The 23,320-nt window shown below is 34.3% G+C and overlaps 1 protein-coding gene across 3 annotated transcripts in view; it reads right to left on the minus strand.

The window, feature by feature from the left end:
• The window catches only part of LOC138315254 (calmodulin-like), a 37,371-nt gene that overhangs the window by 3,243 nt on the left and 10,808 nt on the right, over window positions 1-23,320 (minus strand). For 2 of the 3 annotated variants that reach the window (XM_069256135.1, XM_069256132.1), the window contains exons 2-7: window positions 18,775-18,843; window positions 4,870-4,915; window positions 3,592-3,735; window positions 1,595-1,704; window positions 899-989; window positions 332-388 (exon numbers count right to left, since the gene is read on the minus strand). In XM_069256135.1, the coding sequence (XP_069112236.1) occupies window positions 332-388; window positions 899-989; window positions 1,595-1,704; window positions 3,592-3,735; window positions 4,870-4,915; window positions 18,775-18,780 (454 nt within the window). In that variant the 5' untranslated portion in view covers window positions 18,781-18,843. Of the gene's footprint in view, window positions 1-331; window positions 389-898; window positions 990-1,594; window positions 1,705-3,591; window positions 3,736-4,869; window positions 4,916-18,774; window positions 18,844-20,525; window positions 20,551-23,320 lie in introns of those variants that run through there. The other variant, XM_069256133.1, reaches the window with a different exon arrangement.

Here is a 23,320-nt window from a genome sequence, read left to right on the forward strand (position 1 = left end):
ACCTCTTGAACTATTCTATAATGTAAACCATTTATGTCCAATATTATGTTATATGTACAATGTATTCATATATCAATATTCGCTATTTTCAACGTATTCGCAAATACATAAATTCACGACCAAGTGCTCTGTCTGAAAATAGTGCATTCATGTTAAATTATTCGCTTAATACCTTGTATTTTAATTCGCATTCAAGCACTCGTGAAATTACGCTAAAAATTGTAATTTGTAAAAATGGTTGTTTGCAGTAACCGACCATTGGTTCTCGAATAGCCTATATATTTATAGCACATCGCAATACTTTCAAAATAGGCAGAGGGACTAACAATACCTTCAAAATCTATCCTTCCGTCACCGTCGATATCTACCTCAGCTATCATCTCATCAACTACAAACAACAAGGAGACAAAACTACTTTTATATAGCATTAAATGTATTAAAACCACTTAATGATATATTTCATATTTTGCATATTTCAGCAGCAGTAATTTTATTTAAGCAATAATATGTTTGAACGTATTGCTGCCAACAAACTGAAGCCAATGAATCGGTAAAACACAACTGTCTAGATTTTAGGTTTGCTTTTACCATATCACTATCGATTGTTCAATAATAAGTCAAAGTAAAAAAAATATGTTTATTGTATACGTTTCTCTGACCGACCGGATATTTAAACAGCTGAGGTATTATTACATATTGTCTATCTTAGTATACAGTCCTCTATAGCATGAGGGTACATGACAAGGTTTGATTTGAGTTTTCAGAAACATACAATACAAAAATGTGGAGTTTTGACTACAGTTATATATGTCGTCCGTTCATAGCTAAAAAGTTCATTATTTCTGTTTTTTCTCTCTACATTAATTTTCCTAACAGGACTTTAAAGTAGGATGCATACTTTCGTCCTCAGTGAGGTCCTCTCCCATACACTGTAGGACAGCCCTTAGGTCTGAAGCACTGATGTAACCGCATCCTGTTTTGTCGAATACCTGTAGGAATACAAATAATAACAAACAATTCTAGTATATATTCCTGTGTTGCAGAAAGCTTAATAAATTAAAAATGTTTATATATCATGAAGTTTATATGTTGTAGAATATATAAAAAAGGGTGGTACATGTATATCGTTTATGACCCTGTAAGTTGACACTTAATAGAAACATCATCGAAAACTTAACTTAGATTTGATTTATATCATATCAAAATACCAAAACAAAATGTAAATATACTCTAAACGTCATAATAAGGCATAATTTCCCTTTTTAAAAGTCTCATCCTTAAAATGCTCCGTGTCAACCTAGACTATATAATCCATCAATTCGTTGTAAGGTATATTTAAAGATTAACCCGTTTTTATATTGTAAATTGTGTAAATTGAAGTGAAATTTCCCCTCAGTTTGCAGTCATAAAACATATAGCCAAACTAATATATTAACCAAAGCAATTTATATTTATCAATTAATGATTGAAGTTTGTACAATCACACACAAACATTACCATACCTTTCTAAAAGCGAAAAATGCATTCGTGAAAAAAAATTAGTACAACAGTACCCTACATTCAGTAATAATACCTGACACCAATTGAGACCTACCCTGAATGCCTGACGTAGTTCTTCCTCTTCATCCTCCTCTGACTGTTCACTTATACCACCCATATTAGCCATTACCTGTACAAACTCTTCAAAGCTGAAAGTTCCATCACCTATAACGATTTAAACATGCAAATTTTATTCTCTCATGTGCCTTAGGTTTGACGAACATATTTACAAGAGAAAAGCGTATTAAATGAAGCCACTTTACTAGTATATATGTTATTAGACAAATTATTTCAACAAACGTATTGAAATAAAATTTCGAATAGTGTTATGATTATCAAAAGTTGCAGATTGATCAATATTAATACGTATTTTGACATTTATATTATAATGTCATTTAAAGTGATAGTGACGAAGTGATATATAATCGAAGTTTGTCCCGCCTATCTGTAAAACAAAATTACCGTATTTATTGCAAGAGGAACTACGTAACGCCCCTTATGCGTAAAGCATACTTTTTAGCTTACCTGGCCCGAAGGGCCGGTGAGCTTTTGCCATGGCGCGGCGTCCGTCGTACGTCCGTCCGTCGTCCGTCCGTCAACATTTCCTTCAAATTGCTACTTGTCATAAAGTAATGCATGGATTTTAACACAATTTGGTCAGAAACTTCCTTAGGGGAAGGGGATCAGATTTTGCATAAATGGTGACCCTGACCCCTCTGGGGCAGGAGGGGTGGGGCCCAATAGGGGTAATAGAGGTAAATCCTATAAATCGCTACTTGTCCTAGAGTTCTGCATGGATTGCAACCAAATTTGGCCAGAAACTTCCTTATGGGAAAGGGGATCAGATTTTGCATAAATGGTGATCCTGACCCCCTGGGGCAGGAGGGGCGGGGCCCAATAGGGGTAATAGAGGTAAATCTTATAAATCGCTACTTGTCCTAGAGTTCTGCATGAATTGCAACCAAATTTGGCCAGAAACTTCCTTATGGGAAGGGGATCAGATTTTGCATAAATGGTGACCCTGACCCCCCTGGGGCAGGAGGGGCGTGGCCCAATAGGGGTAATAGAGGTAAATCCTATAAATCGCTACTTGTCCTAGAGTTCTGCATTAATAGTAACCAAATTTGGCCAGAAACATCCTTGGGGGAAGGGGAACAGAACTTGTATAAATTTTGACTCTGACCCACCTGGGGGCAGGAGGGGCGGGGCCCAATAGGGGAAATAGAGGTAAATCCTATAAATCGCTACTTGTCCTAGATTTCTGGATGGATTGTAACCAAATTTGGCCAGAAACATCCTTGGGGGAAGGGGAACAAAACTTGTATAAATTTTGGTTCTGACCCACCCGGGGGCAGGAGAGGCGAGGCCCAGTAGGGGAAATAGAAATAAATCCTATTAATCGCTACTTGTCCTAGAGTTCTGGATGGATTGTAACCAAATATGGCCAGAAACATCCTTGGGGGGAAGGGGAACAGAACTTGTATAAATTTGGCTCTGACCCCCCGTGGGTAGGAGGGGCGGGCCCTATAGGGGAAATAGAGGTAAATCATATAAATCGCTACCTGTCCTAGAGTTCTGCATTAATAGTAACCAAATTTGGCCACAAACATCCTTTGGGGAAGGGAAACAAAACTTGTATAAATTTTGGCTCTGACCCCCCTGGGGGCAGGAGGGGCGGGGCCCAATAGGGGAAATAGAGGTAAATCCTAAAAATCGTTACTTGTCCTAGAGTTCTGTATGGATTGTAACCAAATTTGGCCAGAAACATCCTTGGGGTTAAGAGAATTCGTATAAATTTTGGTTTTGACCCCCTGGAGCAGAAAGAGTGGGGGCCAATAGGGGAATTAGAGGTAAATATTCAAATTCCTTCAGAAAAGAAACAATGAACTTGTATCCAGAACATTACTTGGCATTACAAACCAAGTGAGCGATACAGGCCCTCTGGGCCTCTTGTTTGTAATTTTCATGACAGAATAAAAATAGAAAAATTCGCAAATTAGTTGAGTTAAAGAAATAGAAAATTGACAAAGACAGGTTAAAATTGGTGCTTACCGTCGATATCTATTTCTTTCAACATCATGTTGAGTTCGTCTGTGTTAGGATATTGGCCAAGGTTCCGCATCACCGTTCCCAGTTCGTCTGTTGTGATTGACCCGTCGCCATCTTTGTCGAACAACCGAAACGCTTCACGGAGGTCTAATGAAAAGTCAATGAAACAGCAATGTACAAAAATTAAAATTTTGGGAATTGTTAAAGTTTGATTTTGACAAATTCGGTACGTTCACACTTATCAATACCAAATTCATATGTTCTTTTAATTGGATTTTATAATGGTTTACGTAAAATGCTATTGAGTGTCGTCATGTAACTTTAAAAAACTATGCTTCAAAAATACACTATCGTTTTAATTTAGAATGAGTTTAATGGTATGCACCATCCGAAAATTTAACAGAATATGTACTTAATATGGTATTTTATTTCATATCCCCATATATATTATTGAAATTCTACTCTTGGGAAATCTACAAACCCAATCACACATTCAGTGTATATATCACCTCTTCGCTTGGTGTTCTTAGTCATACACATGTCCAGCACTTTATATTGTCAAGAGTGTAAAACGTTTTATTATTGCGAGTTTAACTTAGTTACCAATTTTCATTATTTCTACTGTTTAGTTGTTTTCTTTAATTTAGAGTAATTGACAGCGATTATTATTTTTTCTGCTATTCAGGAGCTTTTAAAAGTTTCATTAACCGATTGATTAACTTAAAAACGTGATGTTATGTTGTCAGGATTCCGTCATACTTTATCACTACTGGGAAGTGTCACCCAATAATCAACACGATATAGGTATCAATGATTATCCATGTCCATATTGCCTCCATTTATCACACAATTAAACATAAACACGTGAGAGATGTTTCTTTCTATTTTTCATGTGTTTATTTCTAACGGTTACGTAAAAGCCACCAAACACTTTATACTCGCGAGATACAAAACATGAATTCAAATGTGTATGAATGCAAAAATGTGTGTAGTTAAGCTCTTGGTATAGAGTTTGTCGAAATTGATGAAGTCTCGAATTAAATACACGCAAATATAAAGTGGTTTACAGTAAATCGAAGTAGGTGAGGTGGATGTAAATCTCGCTTAACCAATTTTATTAACATCATCAGTAGCACAACGTTTATTCCACTTAATGACCATTGCCAATTAAGCTTCTTTTAATGACATGACAAAAACCATCATTCTTTACACTGATAATAACGTGATAAATATATGTCATGTCAATTAGCAAACAATAATGATTGTGACGTCATAACTTACCTTGAACTTGATTTGAAGAATACCTCTGAAGGATGCTTTCGTTTTCCTATAAAATAAAATTTAACGAAAGTCACGCGTATGTCACAATGTGACAACGGGAGAAGAGAACAATAATGGTTCAAAACAATAGGGAAAGATTATAAGACTCTTTCATATGTGGATATGAAGGATAGGGATATTCTACCCGAGGGTCACAAAATGTAGTAAAACCCGAGGCTTGCCGATGGTTTTACAACATTTTGTGATCCCGAGGGTAGGATATCCCTATCCTTCATATCCACTTATGAAAGAGTATTTTTCTTTCATACCACGACGTTTTATTGCAATTTTACAACTATAATATGCCGCCATTTTGAAATAAATTCGAAGAAATCCACGGCTTGAAGTCAATTTCCATACATGAAAAATTACGTGATATTTTCAACACAAATTCCGTTGCTTGCATCTTTTATAGTAAAACGCATCTTTTATAGTAAAACCAGTCAATTCTCTGAAAAAAAAATGTTAAAATTTTACCGAGGAAATAGAGATTGTGTTGACGCCGTGACGTCACGAGGCTTTATTGCATGGGTAGCCATGCAATACAGCCTCAGGCGACATGAGTGTATTGCCCTAGACCAGCCAGTATTACACGTGTAGGTATGAAAGAATAATACTAACTAAGACCATTTTCAAAAGTAAATTACTTGATTTCAAGTTACTCGTGCAGTAAAAATGTATGTATTGAATGAAACTGCTCAATTCTGACCATCGCATTTTGCTATATTTATCAAATCTTGCGAAGAATTAAACACTAGTATTTTTTTGCTCGTTATTTAACAATAATTGACAATCCAATGACAAACGATGATAGATGTCGCTTGTGCAGTTATTATAATTTCAGCAAAATATCACAGGTGTTGTAAATGGCCACTGATCATATTTTATTTGACCGGGGTAACAAAGAACTACAATTCTGAAACTAGTTTATTGAAACAAAATCTTTTCGGTCAAGTTACAAATCTTGCTCCTCTCGTTCTCTTGTATAGCAGTACTTTTAATATTTATGTATTGCCTTTAGCAAGTGTGTCCATAAAACACTATTTATTGTAAATTGATTTGTCTGTGTAGCTGACATTTTGAAGAGCAGTGACGTCAATAGCATTGTTTTGACAACCTTTGAATGTAACACTCCACCACATACTGTATCAACAGTAAAGGCCAGGACCCCACCATAGACATCGGTAAACTTCCTCAATACATTTATCTGACACACTTTCTGTTTTGCAATTCCATATTATATCGAACATCAATGTAATGTTAAATGGGTTTTATAATATCGTTAAGTTTATTATTTTCGTGGGTCAACATTTTAATAAAAAAAAATTGCGATTTTTTTGTGCTTACGATATAGTCCCCCTGGTAAAGATATTATTTTCGCGGTTATATCCGGTGTATTGACTTGTTATATTGTTTGAAATTTTTTATATTATACTGTAGAGATATTTAGACAATTAGATCGAAATATATATATATGTTTCTTAATAACTCAACACTGTAAATGACGTACACAATTATAATTCATTCTGATATGCACAATCTATCACAACAACAAGACATATCGGACAATTTGACGAGATGTTGGTCACAGTGCTATAGACAACGCAAGACAGTCAAACAGTTATAAAACTATGTAATGCTTAGTTAAGTTTTGCTGTATTTGTCTTTGATAAATGCTGAACTATCATATAATAAATAGAGATCTTAATCACTCTCAAAGCTACAGAGCATTTGTCTTTTCGAATCGATGAAAACCTTAACAGATTATGCTTTCGGCTTAATAACTTATAGGTTGTAAACATGCAAGATAAAAGCCAAATATTTACCTTTACAAATCAATATATTTGTATTTATTATGAATGGTAAAAGTAAACAATGTTTGTTTAACTGAATGTTTTGTGTTAAAATTCCTAACAAATACGTGATCGCATGCTGTATGTATCGGTAGAACTAGTGTCGAATTTCCTTCATAGCACTCGTCATCGATTTCAACATGGTTTAAGACAGCGCCGCGTGATCCTTTAGGGACATTTATTTGGTTGCCTAGCAATATCAACCCTGTATAGCATACCGCACACCAACATCTATAGTTACATGCAATAAATCTCAAGGAGTTGTTCTTAGCCGACATAAATCCTTCTGGTCCAATCATTAACCATAACATCAAACAGATATTGGCTCATCTTTGTCTGTAAGGGGCAATAACTCCCTTAATTCATATTACCTTTTATGTCTGTGTGAACTCATTTGAACATGGCATCTTTGACGTTATACACAGGAATTTTAACACAAAACATTCATATCCGGTTTAAGAATAATACATCAACCAAAATGTACTTCTCATATGATTGTGGAGATTTACTAGTCTTCAGTTAAAAGTAAATACATGTTCTTGATCATGGAGAGCGATATTTTCCCTCTATCATCACGCAAGTGCAGGAAAGGGGAGTTAACAATTTACTCATTATGACTGGTGCTACTTAGAGAACAGGAACGGTTTAATATTGTTGGCGTTGAATGGGAGTACACCATACGGAATTTGTTTCAGGTTAGTGCTGTGAGAGTTTGCGTCTTATCAACCTCGGAATCAGATAAACCAACATGTATTTTTAAACCTACATTTTGTTTTGTTACAAATTTAAAGTAACTTAATAAGCAAACAAACAAAAATACGTTTAAGTTTTTATGTGTGTATCTGTTCTACACCTATTGCCCCTAAATTATAGTATCTTCTCCTGTATCTAACTGTTGTCTCTATATCTGCTATACCTACAACATACGGTAGCAGTATGTATAGCTGCTGTCTTTATAAAATAACAGTATACCTGCAGCATCTATAACCATAACAGTATATCGGTCGTCCTTATAAAATACGGTAGCAGTATGTATAGCTGCTGTCTTTATAAAATAACAGTATACCTGCAGCATCTATAACCATAACAGTATATCGGTTGTCCTTATAAAATACGGTAGCAGTATAGCTGTTATCTCTTCAATATAACGGTATACCTGCAGCCTCGATAACACTAACAGTATACATACTACCCCTACCTAAAACATATGCAGCAGTATAGCTGCTGTCTCTTTAAGGTAACAGTATACATGCAGCCTCGATAACACTAACAGTATATATATACTACCCCTAACACATATGTAGCAGTATAGCTGCTGTCTCTTTAAGATAGCAGTATACCTGCAGCATCTATAACCATAACAGTATATCGGTTGTCCTTATAAAATACAGTAGCAGTATAGCTGTTATCTCTTCAATATAACGGTATACCTGCAGCCTCGATAACACTAACAGTATACATACTACCCCTAACACATATGTAGTAGTATAGCTGCTGTCTCTTTAAGATAGCAGTATACCTGTAGCCTCTTCAACAATAACAGTATATATGCTAACCCAACGATAGCAGAATAGCTTCTGCGCCTTTAGCGATAGTAGTTTATCTACTGCCGCTATAGCAGTATTATTATACGTACACCCACTATTCCTACAGTATAAATATATGTAAATACCTGCTAACATCATAGCAAAACAGCATTTATAGCAACGATCTTAGGTACAAGTACTACGATCGTAATCTTTAAAGTTTTCATTTTGTAAAGTTCTATTTTTACGCAATGTCTACGTTGACATTGTTTTGTTTTGGGGTTTCGTGATGAGCGTTTATTCTGGTTCTCTTCCTGCATTAAAAGAGAAAAACTTTGAGCCGATTAGTGAGTATTTATCAACTATTCAAGTTGTATTCAGCGACTTGCAACAAGTAAAGATGCTGGTAAGACGACAGATACAAATCAATAATGGCGCATTCGATTAACAGGTATTTATTGCAATTAACATTTTTGTAGATAACAACATAGTATAATCCAGTGACGATATCTCTCAATGTAGAAGTGTGATTTGTTTTTGATATTCGGTATCTAAAGCGGAATTGTATAATAATGTCATTACCATACGAAATAGACTTTTGCCTTTAAAATTTGAATTTGTATGCAAGACAGATGTTCACAGTCGTTGTCTTAAAGTCTCAATAGGTAGCTACGTGTATAACACAAAATACAAATTGATATCGATCGCACTCACTAAACTCAACATACACGTGATGTGCTTAAAGACTAAGCATATAAGCATATAAGCCATCAATAAGTTTGATATAGATCTCACGCACTGTGGACAAGACCAGAAAATAATTAGCACGAATCCAGTTCAAGCCTTTATCAGTCTAATGTTGTTAACGTTTTAAATATAATAATTGGGCCTTAAATGAACTTAATTGCCAATAAAACAATACAATAAAAAAAACACAAACATAAACCGACATAAACATTTTACTTTCATTAATTGAAATACACAAGAAAAGATTTTCCTTAACTATTTTCGAATTTGAAAATATTTAAGCAATCACAGTTTGGTAAAGAAAATGTGCATGTTATTAATCGATTTGACCCCCCCCCCCCCCCCCCCCCCAAAAAAAAAAAAATATCATAGAAAAATAAATAAATAATAAAACAAACCTTAACACTTAATTACATACCCTCTCAAGTGTTAGCTGTTTCATAAGGCGTTCCATCAGGATGAATTCATGAATAAAACTTTAAACTAAAATGAATCCTTGAAATGGATGATGGTAGCAGCTGAAGGCACCAAGTACTGTTATGGCCGAGATGGATGCTGGCAATGTTGCAACATGCGGCTGTCGATTGAAGTCTACTACAACTACTATTACAAATGAGGTGTTGTTGTAGTATGGCGAGGCAGGCGCATGGCTACATCATTTGCTAACTCGATAATTGTCCAATAAGACTCCAACAGTGTCCATACATAGAGGTTTACTGTGTACAGAATATGTGATGATTGGGACATTCTAGATATACAGTATCGATCTCCAGGTAAATTAGAGTATATTTTAAGACAAGTATTCCATTTTATTTCTTCTCCAAACAACATTAAGTTCTCCACGCAATGGCCTGAAGCGTTAATACAAAACACACAATACTTGATTACCTTTTCGTAAAGAAAACATTCAACCGTCTCGGATCTAGCTGTTTTTATAATTTATCACAAAAAGGAGCAGCCTCCGCCGGAGGCTCTCAGTTTAAACCAATCTGATTTTCTTTCTAGTATGGTGATATATTATTAAATCATTCAGCTAACTACAGTCGCTATTTACAGACGTAATACTGCATTATACAAAACCAGTAGGCCAATCATATTAATTTTTAAATCATATTTACCTGCTATAGCTAAGTCAATATGATAATGACCTTCGGACAAATCTGTACAGGGTTTGTTATCACTGGGTCGCGTGATAGATTTCCCATGTAAGTGATTGGATTGCTATCGATCTGTTCTAGCGCGTGTGTCTCGTGAGAACAATCTGGCCTCGGTGTTCCAAATAAAGCGGATGTGCTGAACCTTTCTTCCAATCAGACAAGTTGACATTGCTTTGATAAAGTATTTTTGTACTAACGAAGACATCAAGAGCCGTTATATTTTTCTTTTGTGTTTTCTTCCATTTTCACTCCTTGAACATGTTGCAATACGGCGATTTTGAGATCCCAAAACGCCGTGGGTATAGAACGATTTACCTAAAATAGTCCCACCTAACGGTGATCGTAACGTCATCTTTTGACGTAATTTCTGTAACTGATATATACTATGGAGTGTATATTCAGTCAGTAGCAGCCATGCGTAAATTTTATTGGCTGATCTTTCCAGGCCTTATTCAGGTTGGATTTGAATATGTTGATATTCGTAGATTTAACCACATACGTAGGTACATGTAAACTGTTCCACGGATTTACCACTCTTATTGCAAATGAGTTGTCTGCTTCTTAGTCTGGTTTGTTGTTTGATCAGTTTCTTGCTGTGACCCCTTGTTCTATTGTTATTCTGTAGGTGTAGAAGTCCTCCTGAGGCCTCACTAGTGATGTCTATTCCGTTTAGTATTCTGAATACTTGGATCAAGTCACAACGAAGTCTTCTATATTGCAGTGTAGGAATATCTTAAGTCTTTCTAGATACGGTATGTCTTTTAGTCCTTGTATTTGCTTGGTGGCTCTTCTTTGGACATTTTCAAACTCAATGATATCTTTTTTAACATAGGATTCAAAACTGTCACTGCATATTCCATTTGTAGCCTGATAAGCGATCTATAAAGTGTTACGATCATATGCTTTTCAATGACGTTGAATGTACGTTTTATCATTCCCAGCAATTTGTTGGCATTTTTGGTACTGCTAGCTACATGAAGAATTTCAGCTCACTGTCGAAGGTAACTCCAAGGTCCTTTTCACTTTGAACATTTTCAAGATCCTTAGGTATATTATTATTGTCCATCAAACTATAAAAGTTTTTTTTTTATTCCTGTGTCCAAAATGAGTTTTTACATTTGTCGGTGTTGAATTGTAGCTGCCAAATTTCTGACCAAGCACATCAATTTTCTAAATTTGACTGATTTTTTTTCTGTGACGTCAGGTCTATCACTACAACCATATATTTTTGTGTCGTCTGCAAAGAATTTGGTACGAGTATTCAGAGTTATTGGTAAATCGTTGATATAAATCAGAAATGAATTATGTATTGGCCATTTTCCATTTTTGTTTTTCAATTTAGGCTATTTAGAAGCCTTAAAATTTCATTAAATGATTGATTAACGTAGAAAACGTGTTTATATCACGATACCGTTATGCTATACCACTACTGGGAAGTGTCACCCAATGATCAACAAAATATAAGTACTTATCAATAATTATCCATGTCGATAGTACTTCCTATAAATCATAAACACACGATCGTTGTTTGTTTCTATTTTGACACGTTTTTATGTCTGATGATTTCGTTAAAGCCATTTTAAGACCATTTTTCCTTAATGTTTCCATATTCATCAGAATGCACACACACTGTTTAATGATAACCCGAAGAACCCACAACTAATTAGTTATGATATAGATAAAGTAGTGTTTTAATAATTACCGAACGTCAAATTAAAGAGATTCGTTTGATTCCATGATTCACTTCTGTAGTTATCGTTTCACAGTTGTATTTATTTAAAGTGAATAATGGCATTGGCAATCTCTCTTATTCTCTCCCCCTTTTTATCTCTTTATTTCCGAATAACTAAATTTCATATTCATTTTCCCACTTAATTACGGCGCAGAACTGATGAGTCTTAAATGGAGACGGATTAACATAAGTGTTAACACTTGTTTCTGAATCCATTTCATGTTATATCTATTTGATTGTTTTTGTTTTGTATGACTTATAATGAATGAATAAAATAAAGTTTACATTAAATTATATACGATATTGCTTACTATTGCCTTGCTATATTATAAACACAAACGCCTTACCAAACAGTTAATTTCAACCTAAAACAGACGGTATGTATTTCTTAATTGAAAAACAAATAACAGAATGGTGGTTACGAATACATTTGCTAAACCTAAAAATACCAACAAAAACAAATTCAATATTCAAGATGAAAAGCAGCAGTGGTCATTGAAAACAATATTTGCATTCCTATCTTTTTAAGGTAGTATGATATAAAATAAGGTTATTGTTGCTTTAAACTTCATGTGAACTTGCTTATATTGGGGTTTTTCTCCATAACCCAGTCCATATGACCCTACTAGGATATATTCATCTTAACCAGTTCATATCAAGGCCCACGTGCAGTACTAAACATCAATTGATGTCTAGCTATCAAATCGTTGTAGAATAAATAATTTCAGTGTTTTTTTTTTTTATTTTAGAAATAGAACTAATACTTAACCACGTGTGTACATTGTAGATCATTGTGACTTCAATTGTCCACCTATTATCTGAACGTGTTGATCATTGTGACTTCAATTGTCCACCTAATTATCTGAACGTGTAGATCATTGTGACTACAATTGTCCACCTATTATCTGAACGTGTAGATCATTGTGACTTCAATTGTCCACCTATTATCTGAACGTGTAGATCATTGTGACTTCAATTGTCCACCTATTATCTGAACGTGTAGATCATTGTGACTTCAATTGTCCACCTATTATCTGAACGTGTAGATCATTGTGACTTCAATTGTCCACCTATTATCTGAACGTGTAGATCATTGTGACTTCAATTGTCCACCTATTATCTGAACGTGTAGTCATTGTGACTTCAATTGTCCACCTGTTATCTGAACGTGTAGATCATTGTGACTTCAATTGTCCACCTATTATCTGAACGTGTAGATCATTGTGACTTCAATTGTCCACCTGTTATCTGAACGTGTAGATCATTGTGACTTCAATTGTCCACCTATTATCTGAACGTGTAGATCATTGTGACTTCAATTGTCCACCTATTATCTGAACGTGTAGATCATTGTGACTTCAATTGTCCACCTGTTATCTGAACGTGTAGATCATTGTGACTTCAATTGTCCACCTATTATCTGAACGTGTAGATCATTGTGACTTCAATTGTCCACCTATTATCTGAACGTGTAGATCATTGTGACTTCAATTGTCCACCTGTTATCTGAACGTGTAGATCAATCATTGTGACTCACAATTGTCCACCTATTATCTGAACGGTTGTAGATCATTGTGACTCATTGTCCATTATCTGAACGTGTAGATCATTGTGACTTCAATTGTCCACCTATTATACTGAACTTGTGTAGATCATTGTGACTACAATTGTCCACCTATTATCTGAACGTGTAGATCATTGTGACTACAATTGTCCACCTATTATCTGAACGTGTAGATCATTGTGACTACAATTGTCCACCTATTATCTGAACGTGTAGATCATTGTGACTTCAATTGTCCACCTATTATCTGAACGTGTAGATCATTGTGACTACAATTGTCCACCTGTTATCTGAACGTGTAGATCATTGTGACTTCACATTGTCCACCTATTATCTGAACGTGTAGATCATTGTGACTACAATTGTCCACCTATTATCTGAACGTGTAGATCATTGTGACTACAATTGTCCACCTATTATCTGAACGTGTAGATCATTGTGACTACAATTGTCCACCTATTATCTGAACGTGTAGATCATTGTGACTACAATTGTCCACCTATTATCTGAACGTGTAGATCATTGTGACTACAATTGTCCACCTATTATCTGAATTAGATCATTGTGACATTGCCACATATGTAACGTGTGATCATTGTGACTACAATTGTCCACCTATTATCTGAACGTGTAGATCATTGTGACTACAATTGTCCCACCTATTATCTGAACGTGTAGATCATTGTGACTACAATTGTCCACCTATTATCTGAACGTGTAGATCATTGTGACTACAATTGTCCACCTATTATCTGAACGTGTAGATCATTGTGACTACAATTGTCCACCTATTATCTGAACGTGTAGATCATTGTGACTACAATTGTCCACCTATTATCTGAACGTGTAGATCATTGTGACTACAATTGTCCACTATTATCTGAACGTGTAGATCATTGTGACTACAATTGTCCACCTATTATCTAACTGTAGATCGTGACTCAATTGTCCACCAATTATCTGAACGTGTAGATCATTGTGACTACAATTGTCCACCTATTATCTGAACGTGTAGATCATTGTGACTACAATTGTCCACCTATTATCTGAACGTGTAGATCATTGTGACTACAATTGTCCACCTATTATCTGAACGTGTAGATCATTGTGACTTACAATTGTCCACCTATTATCTGAACGTGTAGATCATTGTGACTTCAATTGTCCACCATTATCTCACGTGTAGATCATTGTGACTACAATTGTCCACCTATTATCTGAACGTGTAGATCATTGTGACTACAATTGTCCACCTATTATCTGAACGTGTAGATCATTGTGACTACAATTGTCCACCTATTATCTGAACGTGTAGATCATTGTGACTACAATTGTCCACCTATTATCTGAACGTGTAGATCATTGTGACTACAATTGTCCACCTATTATCTGAACGTGTAGATCATTGTGACTACAATTGTCCACCTATTATCTGAACGTGTAGATCATTGTGACTACAATTGTCCACCTATTATCTGAACGTGTAGATCATTGTGACTACAATTGCCCACCTATTATCTGAACGTGTAGATCATTGTGACTACAATTGTCCACCTATTATCTGAACGTGTAGATCATTGTGACTACAATTGTCCACCTATTATCTGAACGTGTAGATCATTGTGACTACAATTGTCCACCTATTATCTGAACGTGTAGATCATTGTGACTACAATTGTCCACCTATTATCTGATTCATTGTCTCAATTGTCCAATCTGGAATACAAACTCATAATTTGAAAGCAAAAACTGCATTAAGACTTGAAACAATGTCAACATCAATTTACATATTTTGACCATTGACCCCTGAAATTACCATGAACCCAGAAAAAATGGAATGTTTTAGCAACAATATGCAGCTGACCCTAAGGTAAAAGGTGTCACCCTTCATTTCCTTCGCTGTCGTGCAACATACACACTACACGCTTATCTGCAAAGCAACACATCAATTAGTTAATGACACAGTGGGTTTTTTTGTTTGAGTGTTAAAAAACTTGACAGAAGATAGAGTTTATATTAAGTGTATCGTTGATATTAATTGTTAAAGTGATTTCAAAGAACGATTCCTCATTCAAAGATATAATATCAATCAAACGCATCTATCGGAGCTTACAACTAAGGTAGATAGAGCCTATGGTACAGATTTATACAGGTGCAGTACCGTTTGTAGTCGGCACGAACCATTAGGTATTATAATGAGTAAGTAAGAGGATCACCTTAGTGCGTACTATTCTACATCCCACTCACTAACCTCCGGATGTACCGACAATACAGATACTGATTTTATAGTAATAAAAGCGCCAGGTACATTTCACCTCCGAACATCACATATAAGAATAAAGGTATGTAATAACGTTTTTTTTGTTTTTTTTTATTTCGTTTGATTTAAATTTCAGATACCGATATGTTACGAACATTCGAATAAATTTTTATGCAATAACGGTAGTAGCAGGTACAACTTCACATATCACGAGAATTCGTCAACACTTTTGGTATTTCGTTTGGTTAATTTTTCACATATATATCCAGCCATCCAAATACAAGTTTTACTGCAATATTGGTATTAGCAGGTACACCTTCGTGCATCATACAATATGACTCCAATTTTGTTTTCTCAAAACTTTTGGGGGTTTCATTTTTCGTTTGATTCAAACTACTTTACGTAAAATACAAATGATGAGTGGCTATTTGGGCCCACTGGTGACGATGAACAATAAGCATTATTTTTTGTTTGCTGATAGCCAGGGATTAGGGCATTATGATTTTATATATGATTAAGGTCAGGTCGGAGTCTCTTGTGAATTTGGGAAATTAAACTGAGGGGTCAATTTTCTGTTTGATCCAGTTTACTCCCAAGCAAAACGTCATATATCCTTTTGGAGATAAGCATGCGGTGACGTGCATATGAAATGTGATATTGTACATTGTAATCCAACATTTTCGCGTGTAATTTACCTTCTCGAGTGTTGTGATAAAATCAAGTACGCAAAAATTGTCTCTGCGGACATATATATTCCTCAGTTATAGGTAATTCTATTCAATTTTATCTCTACGAATATATATTTACCTCAGTTATAGGTAATTCTATTCAATTTTATCTCTGCGAATGTATATATTCCTCAGTGATAGGTAATTCTATTAAATTTTATCTCTACGAATATATATTTACCTCAGTTATAGGTAATTCTATTCAATTTTATCTCTGCGAATGTATATATTCCTCAGTGATAGATAATTCAATTAAATTTTATCTCTGCGAATGTATATATTCCCCAGTAATTCTATTAAATTTTATCTCTGCGAATGTATATATTCCTCGATGATAGGTAATCTTATTCAATTTTATCTCTGCGAATGTATATATTCCTCAGTGATAGGTCTATTCAATTTTATCTCTGCGAATGTATATATTCCTCAGTGATAGGTAATTCTATTCAATTTTATCTCTGCGAATGTATATTAAATTTTATCTCTGCGAATGTATATATTCCTCAGTGTTAGGTAATTTAAAGATGCTCCACCGCCGACAGAGCATAAATGATATTCATTATTTGAACAATAATTGGTGTTTAATCGTGTATATATATACCTAATTAACACAAAAAATAACATAAAATAATTTATTTCGCCTTTGGTGCATGCGCAATCATTACTTCATTCCATATAAGATATAGTGCCACGGAATTTTTTCGGGATGCAATTAATTATTTTTCGTATATTTAACTTTAAGTAAAATTAGAAGCTCAAACTTTTCAATGGTGGTAATAGTGTAAAGTAAGTAACTTTTGTAACTGAAGAAAAATACTAAATCGTCTGCTCCTGTTTTTGATAGTGAAAAAATACCATTTGTCGGCGGTGGAGCATCTTTATTTTCTAAAATCGTCAAAAGTTTTATTCGCGAATTCTTAATAGGTTTAAAAATGGTTTACAGTAATGCGGAGGGTTCTCTTCTGCGTAAACTTAAGTTTTGTTTTCGTCCTAGTCTGCCATAGACACCACAGAGGACAAATATTTCTTGTGAGTTTTGTTTCCCGCTAGTCTTGTGCCACGGCGGAAACGACATACAGAGGTTTTCTTCAGCAAACTTACTCTAGTTAGTTGCCGAGCCAAAAGGTCAAGGGAAGTTGTGAATTAGTTGGTTACCATCTCTTATATCTATTTTATATCTAACGACTTGTCTGGTGTTACAAATACCAGTTATATAAACCCGAGTATTTGATTAGCGTCGTCATATGTCATCTTAATTTAACTACAACCAATTGTTTCATTGTCAATAAACTATTACATATTATTACAAACTTCATCAGAACGTAGGCCTATTTCTGCTTTATCAAGGTGATAAGAAAGTGTCAAAGTTGTTAATTAACTTAAGTTTAATCGTTTACATTTAAAAATAAAACATCAGCGCGAGACACTGATAGGTATCTACATTTCGTATGGATTATTATCTGATTCTAAATGCACTACATCAGAGCAAAAAAACATATATTGTATAAATTATCTCCTTTAATCTATTTTAAAAGTCTATCAAAATGCTACATTCAATACATCATTTTGTATCGATATCTTCAGTGCATTCCTTTAAAATTGTTTAGTGGATTTTTATATAACCTATCTGACAGAAGAAGATATAGCTGCAAAAAGAGAGGCAACTCTACATTGCTCTGCACTCACGTTTTATGTGATCAATATAACACTTGGACTATCTCATTTGTCTCCCTTGTTCCGTTACAAGAAAATATTGCTTTCAAACGGGCTAACAACATGAAAATGTCATAAAGATACGAAGAGCAAAAAACACATTACTAAGCTACTTATTCCAATAGACAAAAAATAAAACAGAACATTAAATATTATTTTGTTGAAAGACAAATTGAATTTATTTAATTAATTAAAGAATTAAATTTGTATACAATTATCTTGTATATTAGCTTAGAACATATCACCAGCATGAAAATAACATCTATAGAAGACATTTTATGATATATAACAACTATGGCGATTCGAGGACGTGTCTAATAGTGATATTGGGTAAAACTGGAGATGGCCAGTCCATCTGCTACCAATTAATACTTAGTAATTATTATATTACGTTAAGTCTTGAACGCGAGACCAAGTTGTGGAACATGGTAGTGGGATATATTAGTAACATACAAAACTATTCAACAAATGGCATGCATTAGAAACATAGTTTAAGCTTGAACAGCCATGCATGTCATGATTTTATAGCGGTAATTCCTAAATTATCAACAAACATTGAACAGTTATATTCTTTTATATAACTTACTGTCATGTTGCTAATCCCGACAGGTCGTTCTAATAGCTATTGTACACCTCTGGTAGGTCTTTGGCAGTCCTGGAAAACAATATAAAATCAAAATTGCATTAAGGTAAATCTAATATTAACTAGAAGTACAATAGTATATATAAATATATATATACTCGTACACGAATTCGCCACGGACCTTGTTATGGATTATTCTTCATTTTCCGATATATGGCATTTCTTTAGCAAATAATAATAAAGCTCTTTAATGGTTAATACATACCATTATTGTTAGTTGTCTGGTTTTGAACGAAAAAAGGAAAAGACGAGTAGTTATCTTTGAAAAAATGAATTCGAAATTATTATCATTATTTTTCATTTTTCGTAAAATGGAATATGGTATAATGGAGAAGATGTACCCGAAAAAGTGAATATTTCATATAATCCAACAAAATTTGTATAAGAATCCAACCTAAAAGTTAATGATCATACCTTTTAAAAACACACACCCAATCAATATTATACGTTCATTTAAAACACACACAACCCCGTCGCGTTTGAGGAACACAATAATTCATTCAAATATATGTACCTATGGAAATATTTGTCCTGATTGGTATTCATTTATGTGTCTGGTACATTGGTACTATTGAATCAAAATCCCATTTACTTTACATCATTATTTATTTAGGAAGTCATAATGATGTTAACACTAAAGTCTAGTCATGCTTGGGCATTAGAATGGGAAATTTAATAGAATGGGAAATTCAACAGAGAATACTTGTGTACAAATACAAGGTGTGTACAAACATGAATTCCTTTTATTTACTGACGGTCGAAACCCCATATAAATATGTAATTGGTTGTTCGTACATTACCGCAATTTCACGCTCGATCGCCGCTTTTTTATGGAAATCTTAATAACGTATTAAATGTCAAATAAAGCTTGTTTATGTTTGAATAAAGAAATTCTCTATAATACGTCACCATAGTTTAGTTTTCTGTGATATTTCTAAACTTATTATAAATACATCATAATGCCAGACTTACACATAACATTGCTACTTCGTCTCATTAATTACTATCGAATTGGCCTAAAACTTGAGTTGCTTCCCTTGACTTGTAACACAATGCAATCTTGAAACAGGGCTTATGACTTCTACACTAATTGTAAAAACACTTTTTTACAGAATGATGACTTTTATACACTATTGTCTTTTATCTGCATGGTGGTGCTGGCAACCACTAAACCATTCCAGACCATCAACAATCTCTTCATCGTCGTGCGTTACTGTCTTCTTTAGCAAAAATGACAATCTGCTCGCTTGATATGGCATATGTATGGTTTGATAGTAATGTCATTTCCAAAAACAAAAGCAAAGTATCATTTGTAAAGCATTTCATAATTCGGTGTACATTTCATATTTAATAATTAGTTATTCAGTTAAAATAAATTCATATGTTCAGAAAACAACCCGTATTGGTATTTCAAGGGGAATATGTATATATATTTCATAATGGTGCATGATAAAAGACAACCAGCCATTGCCTATCTGATAGCATTTAACAGACAGAACCAACTAAGATAGAAACGTGTTAAAAGTACTAAAGAGGTAAACCCTGAAAACCAAAACCACGCTAGAATCGATAGGGCGATTGGGTAATGTTATTGAAACAAAAAGATAGTTGTGACCCAGAAAGGCATATACTCAAGGTCATTTGCTAAAATTATATACAGAGGATAAATCTAAGTAAAATCACGACCAAGTTACCTTACGTTCCTCAGCCTACCTCTCGCCATGGTGCCTCTCATTACACTCTTTAGTTTCCTTTATATGTATTGATAAGTATGGGAATAAACTCGGTGAGCTGGACAAATTAGATGAGTATCATTTATGCTCTGTCGGCGGTGGAGCATCTTTAAATAATTAGAGCTATTTTTGAATGAACACGAGAGGTATAATATTAATTGTTTGTTATTGAGGTTTTCAAGGACATTGTGACTTGAAGCCTTCTCTTATATGATACCCGCTACCGCTGTCTTTCTTATTGGATTTGTTGTTGTTTTTATTCTTCATATTTTCTGCTTTGCAAAAGATATTCTGAGAAAAAAGTTCGTGTCTTGCATTAGTAGGAGGTACCAATGGTTACTTTGTAGTACCACGTAAAGTATGTTATACTCATATTTCACACACAGCCGGTCCATCAACGTAGTTTTATGCTATTGACCAAATATCTGAAACATTTTGTGTGGCCAACTGAAACCTTAATATGTCTGATATTGATTAGGAAAAAACTTGCAAAATATAATTCGCCAAACCTTTCAAACACGGGAGTTAAGTGCTCCCCCGAGAGCTCTTTTGGTTTTGCATTATTGTCACGCGTAAAGTGTTTTACTCTTGAGAACACAATTGAATGGATTTGCCACGAACAGATGTTAAATTAATACGTCCTGTCTCACAGGAACGTAACAGCACACAGTAAAAACCATAGACTTAATCAATCGAAAGTAAATTACATTCACTACAGTTAGTTCATAAATAGATGTAAAATGAGTGGCATCGACCAACAATATTATCATGAATATTTATCGGTGTATGGTGTACAGTATTTAACAGGTCTGGTTGTCATAAAATAGTAATGCAGTGATGTAAATTGTAACTCAAAAGGCAGATGATTTTAAGATACAAATTTAAAGGGACAGTATATTGCTTTACCTACACACAGAAAATATCATTATATTGCTGATCCAACCGCGTGTTCTCAGCATCCAGGACTTGTACTTTACTGTTAATAAACTTTCTTTCGTGTGTAATTTATTTTAATTCGCAAATTTCACGATCCAAGCAAATTTGCGAAAGTTTATCTTTGCGAAATGATATATGTATGACAAATATTTATTTTTATCAAACTTTCAATTTCAAATTTAATTTCTCAATCTGTGAAAGTTAACTCTATGTGAACTTGTTTTGAAATGGGAATCGCGAAATAAATAGCTGCGAAAAAACTTGATATGCACTAACACGAAATATTCCTTGTGTAGAAATTAATCGTGTCTGTTATAGACCACGAAATACAATAGACGTATCCTTGTTACAAAGCTGTTCCAAACCACGAAAACATAATGCCGCGAATTTTCATGTCATGCAGCTAACATCGATGAAATCAAGTGAAAGCAATTTGATCCATAAAAGTAATTTAGAATTAACAATCTAAGAGACAGCTCTGTCTTTTCATTTGATCTAAAACTCACGATCGGGAGAAAATGCTTCAAAAAGAATTCTTTGAACTTTTGACTGACCAATATTTAATTTCAAAGCTAATTACTGTAGGAGCAATCTTACAACTCACCTTGAAAAAATAAAGCACTTTGAAAAAAGAACGTTATTTTTTTCAAAGTGGGTTGTAAGAAAGCAATGTTTTGTTGACATTGTGATATCATAAAGTACCCTGACTGCAAAAAGATGTTATATCAACACAGAGACAAAAAGTGACTAATGGCTACAAAATATACTAGAAACGCTATCACAATGTACTTAAAATTCAAGAAGATAAAGACTGTTTTTTCATTTGACATTTTTCTTACCGTACTAGGTTCAGATACAATTCAAATTAATAAAAAGTTATCAGCACAGTCGATAAAACAATAATTTTCCGTCGTTTAATTAAAACGTTTCTAAAAGCGAATATTTCAATAAATTAATTTCATAAAAGTTAACGATTTTAACTTGTTTTTTCTTGTCAGTTTTTAATCTTTTAAAACGATGACTTTATATCGCAGGCCATAACCACTCCATCGTCATATTTAGTATCTTCATGCTCTTTACAACAGGGAATAATTATATCAACGACACACAATACTGTATAAACAAAAACATACAGCATTGTTGGGGTGTTACCTTGGGAACAAGAATCTAATTGATTAGATTTCGGCACCGGCTGACGTTGGCTGTCGGCAAACCGTATCCCTAATGAAGATTAACAGGCTTAATTTGTACGACAAATACTGTGATGGTTGACTATTAGCAACTTGCAAAATATATCCGCGTGAACAAGAACGTGTTTGCTTCATATGTTTCCTGTTTTAACACAACATTGCAAGTTATATTATGTGAAATAATAATCCAAAATGATATCATCGGGCTCAGTTTCTATAAAATAATTTAAAACATGATACATGCAGTGTTTTACTTTCCCAAATAACAAAATATCATATTCAAAGATGACAATGCTTTTTGCACGTCGTTGCTCAGAGTCATATTACACTAAGCAAAGAGAAACTAACTAAGCAAACTTGTAGAAGCTAACTTGAACAAGCCGATGAAGTAAGCTAGCTTGTATACGGCCACAAATAACTCCTTGAGTCTGATAGATCGAAAATGTCTGCTTAGGAACCAGCGCGAACCTGTCCGAATCGAAGTGTATGTACCGTTCCCTGGCTGTGCAGCGTTTTTGGCTACGCGTCTTAAACCCTTGAAAACAGTATATCCGAATTAAAGATAAAAGTGTAGAATGTCTGTGATGGGGTTACTCTAGATAGCGGTCGGCAGTTTGTTGATTATCGATT

This window comes from Argopecten irradians, chromosome 2 (assembly GCF_041381155.1).
Source record: "Argopecten irradians isolate NY chromosome 2, Ai_NY, whole genome shotgun sequence".
Lineage (NCBI taxonomy): Eukaryota > Metazoa > Mollusca > Bivalvia > Pectinida > Pectinidae > Argopecten > Argopecten irradians.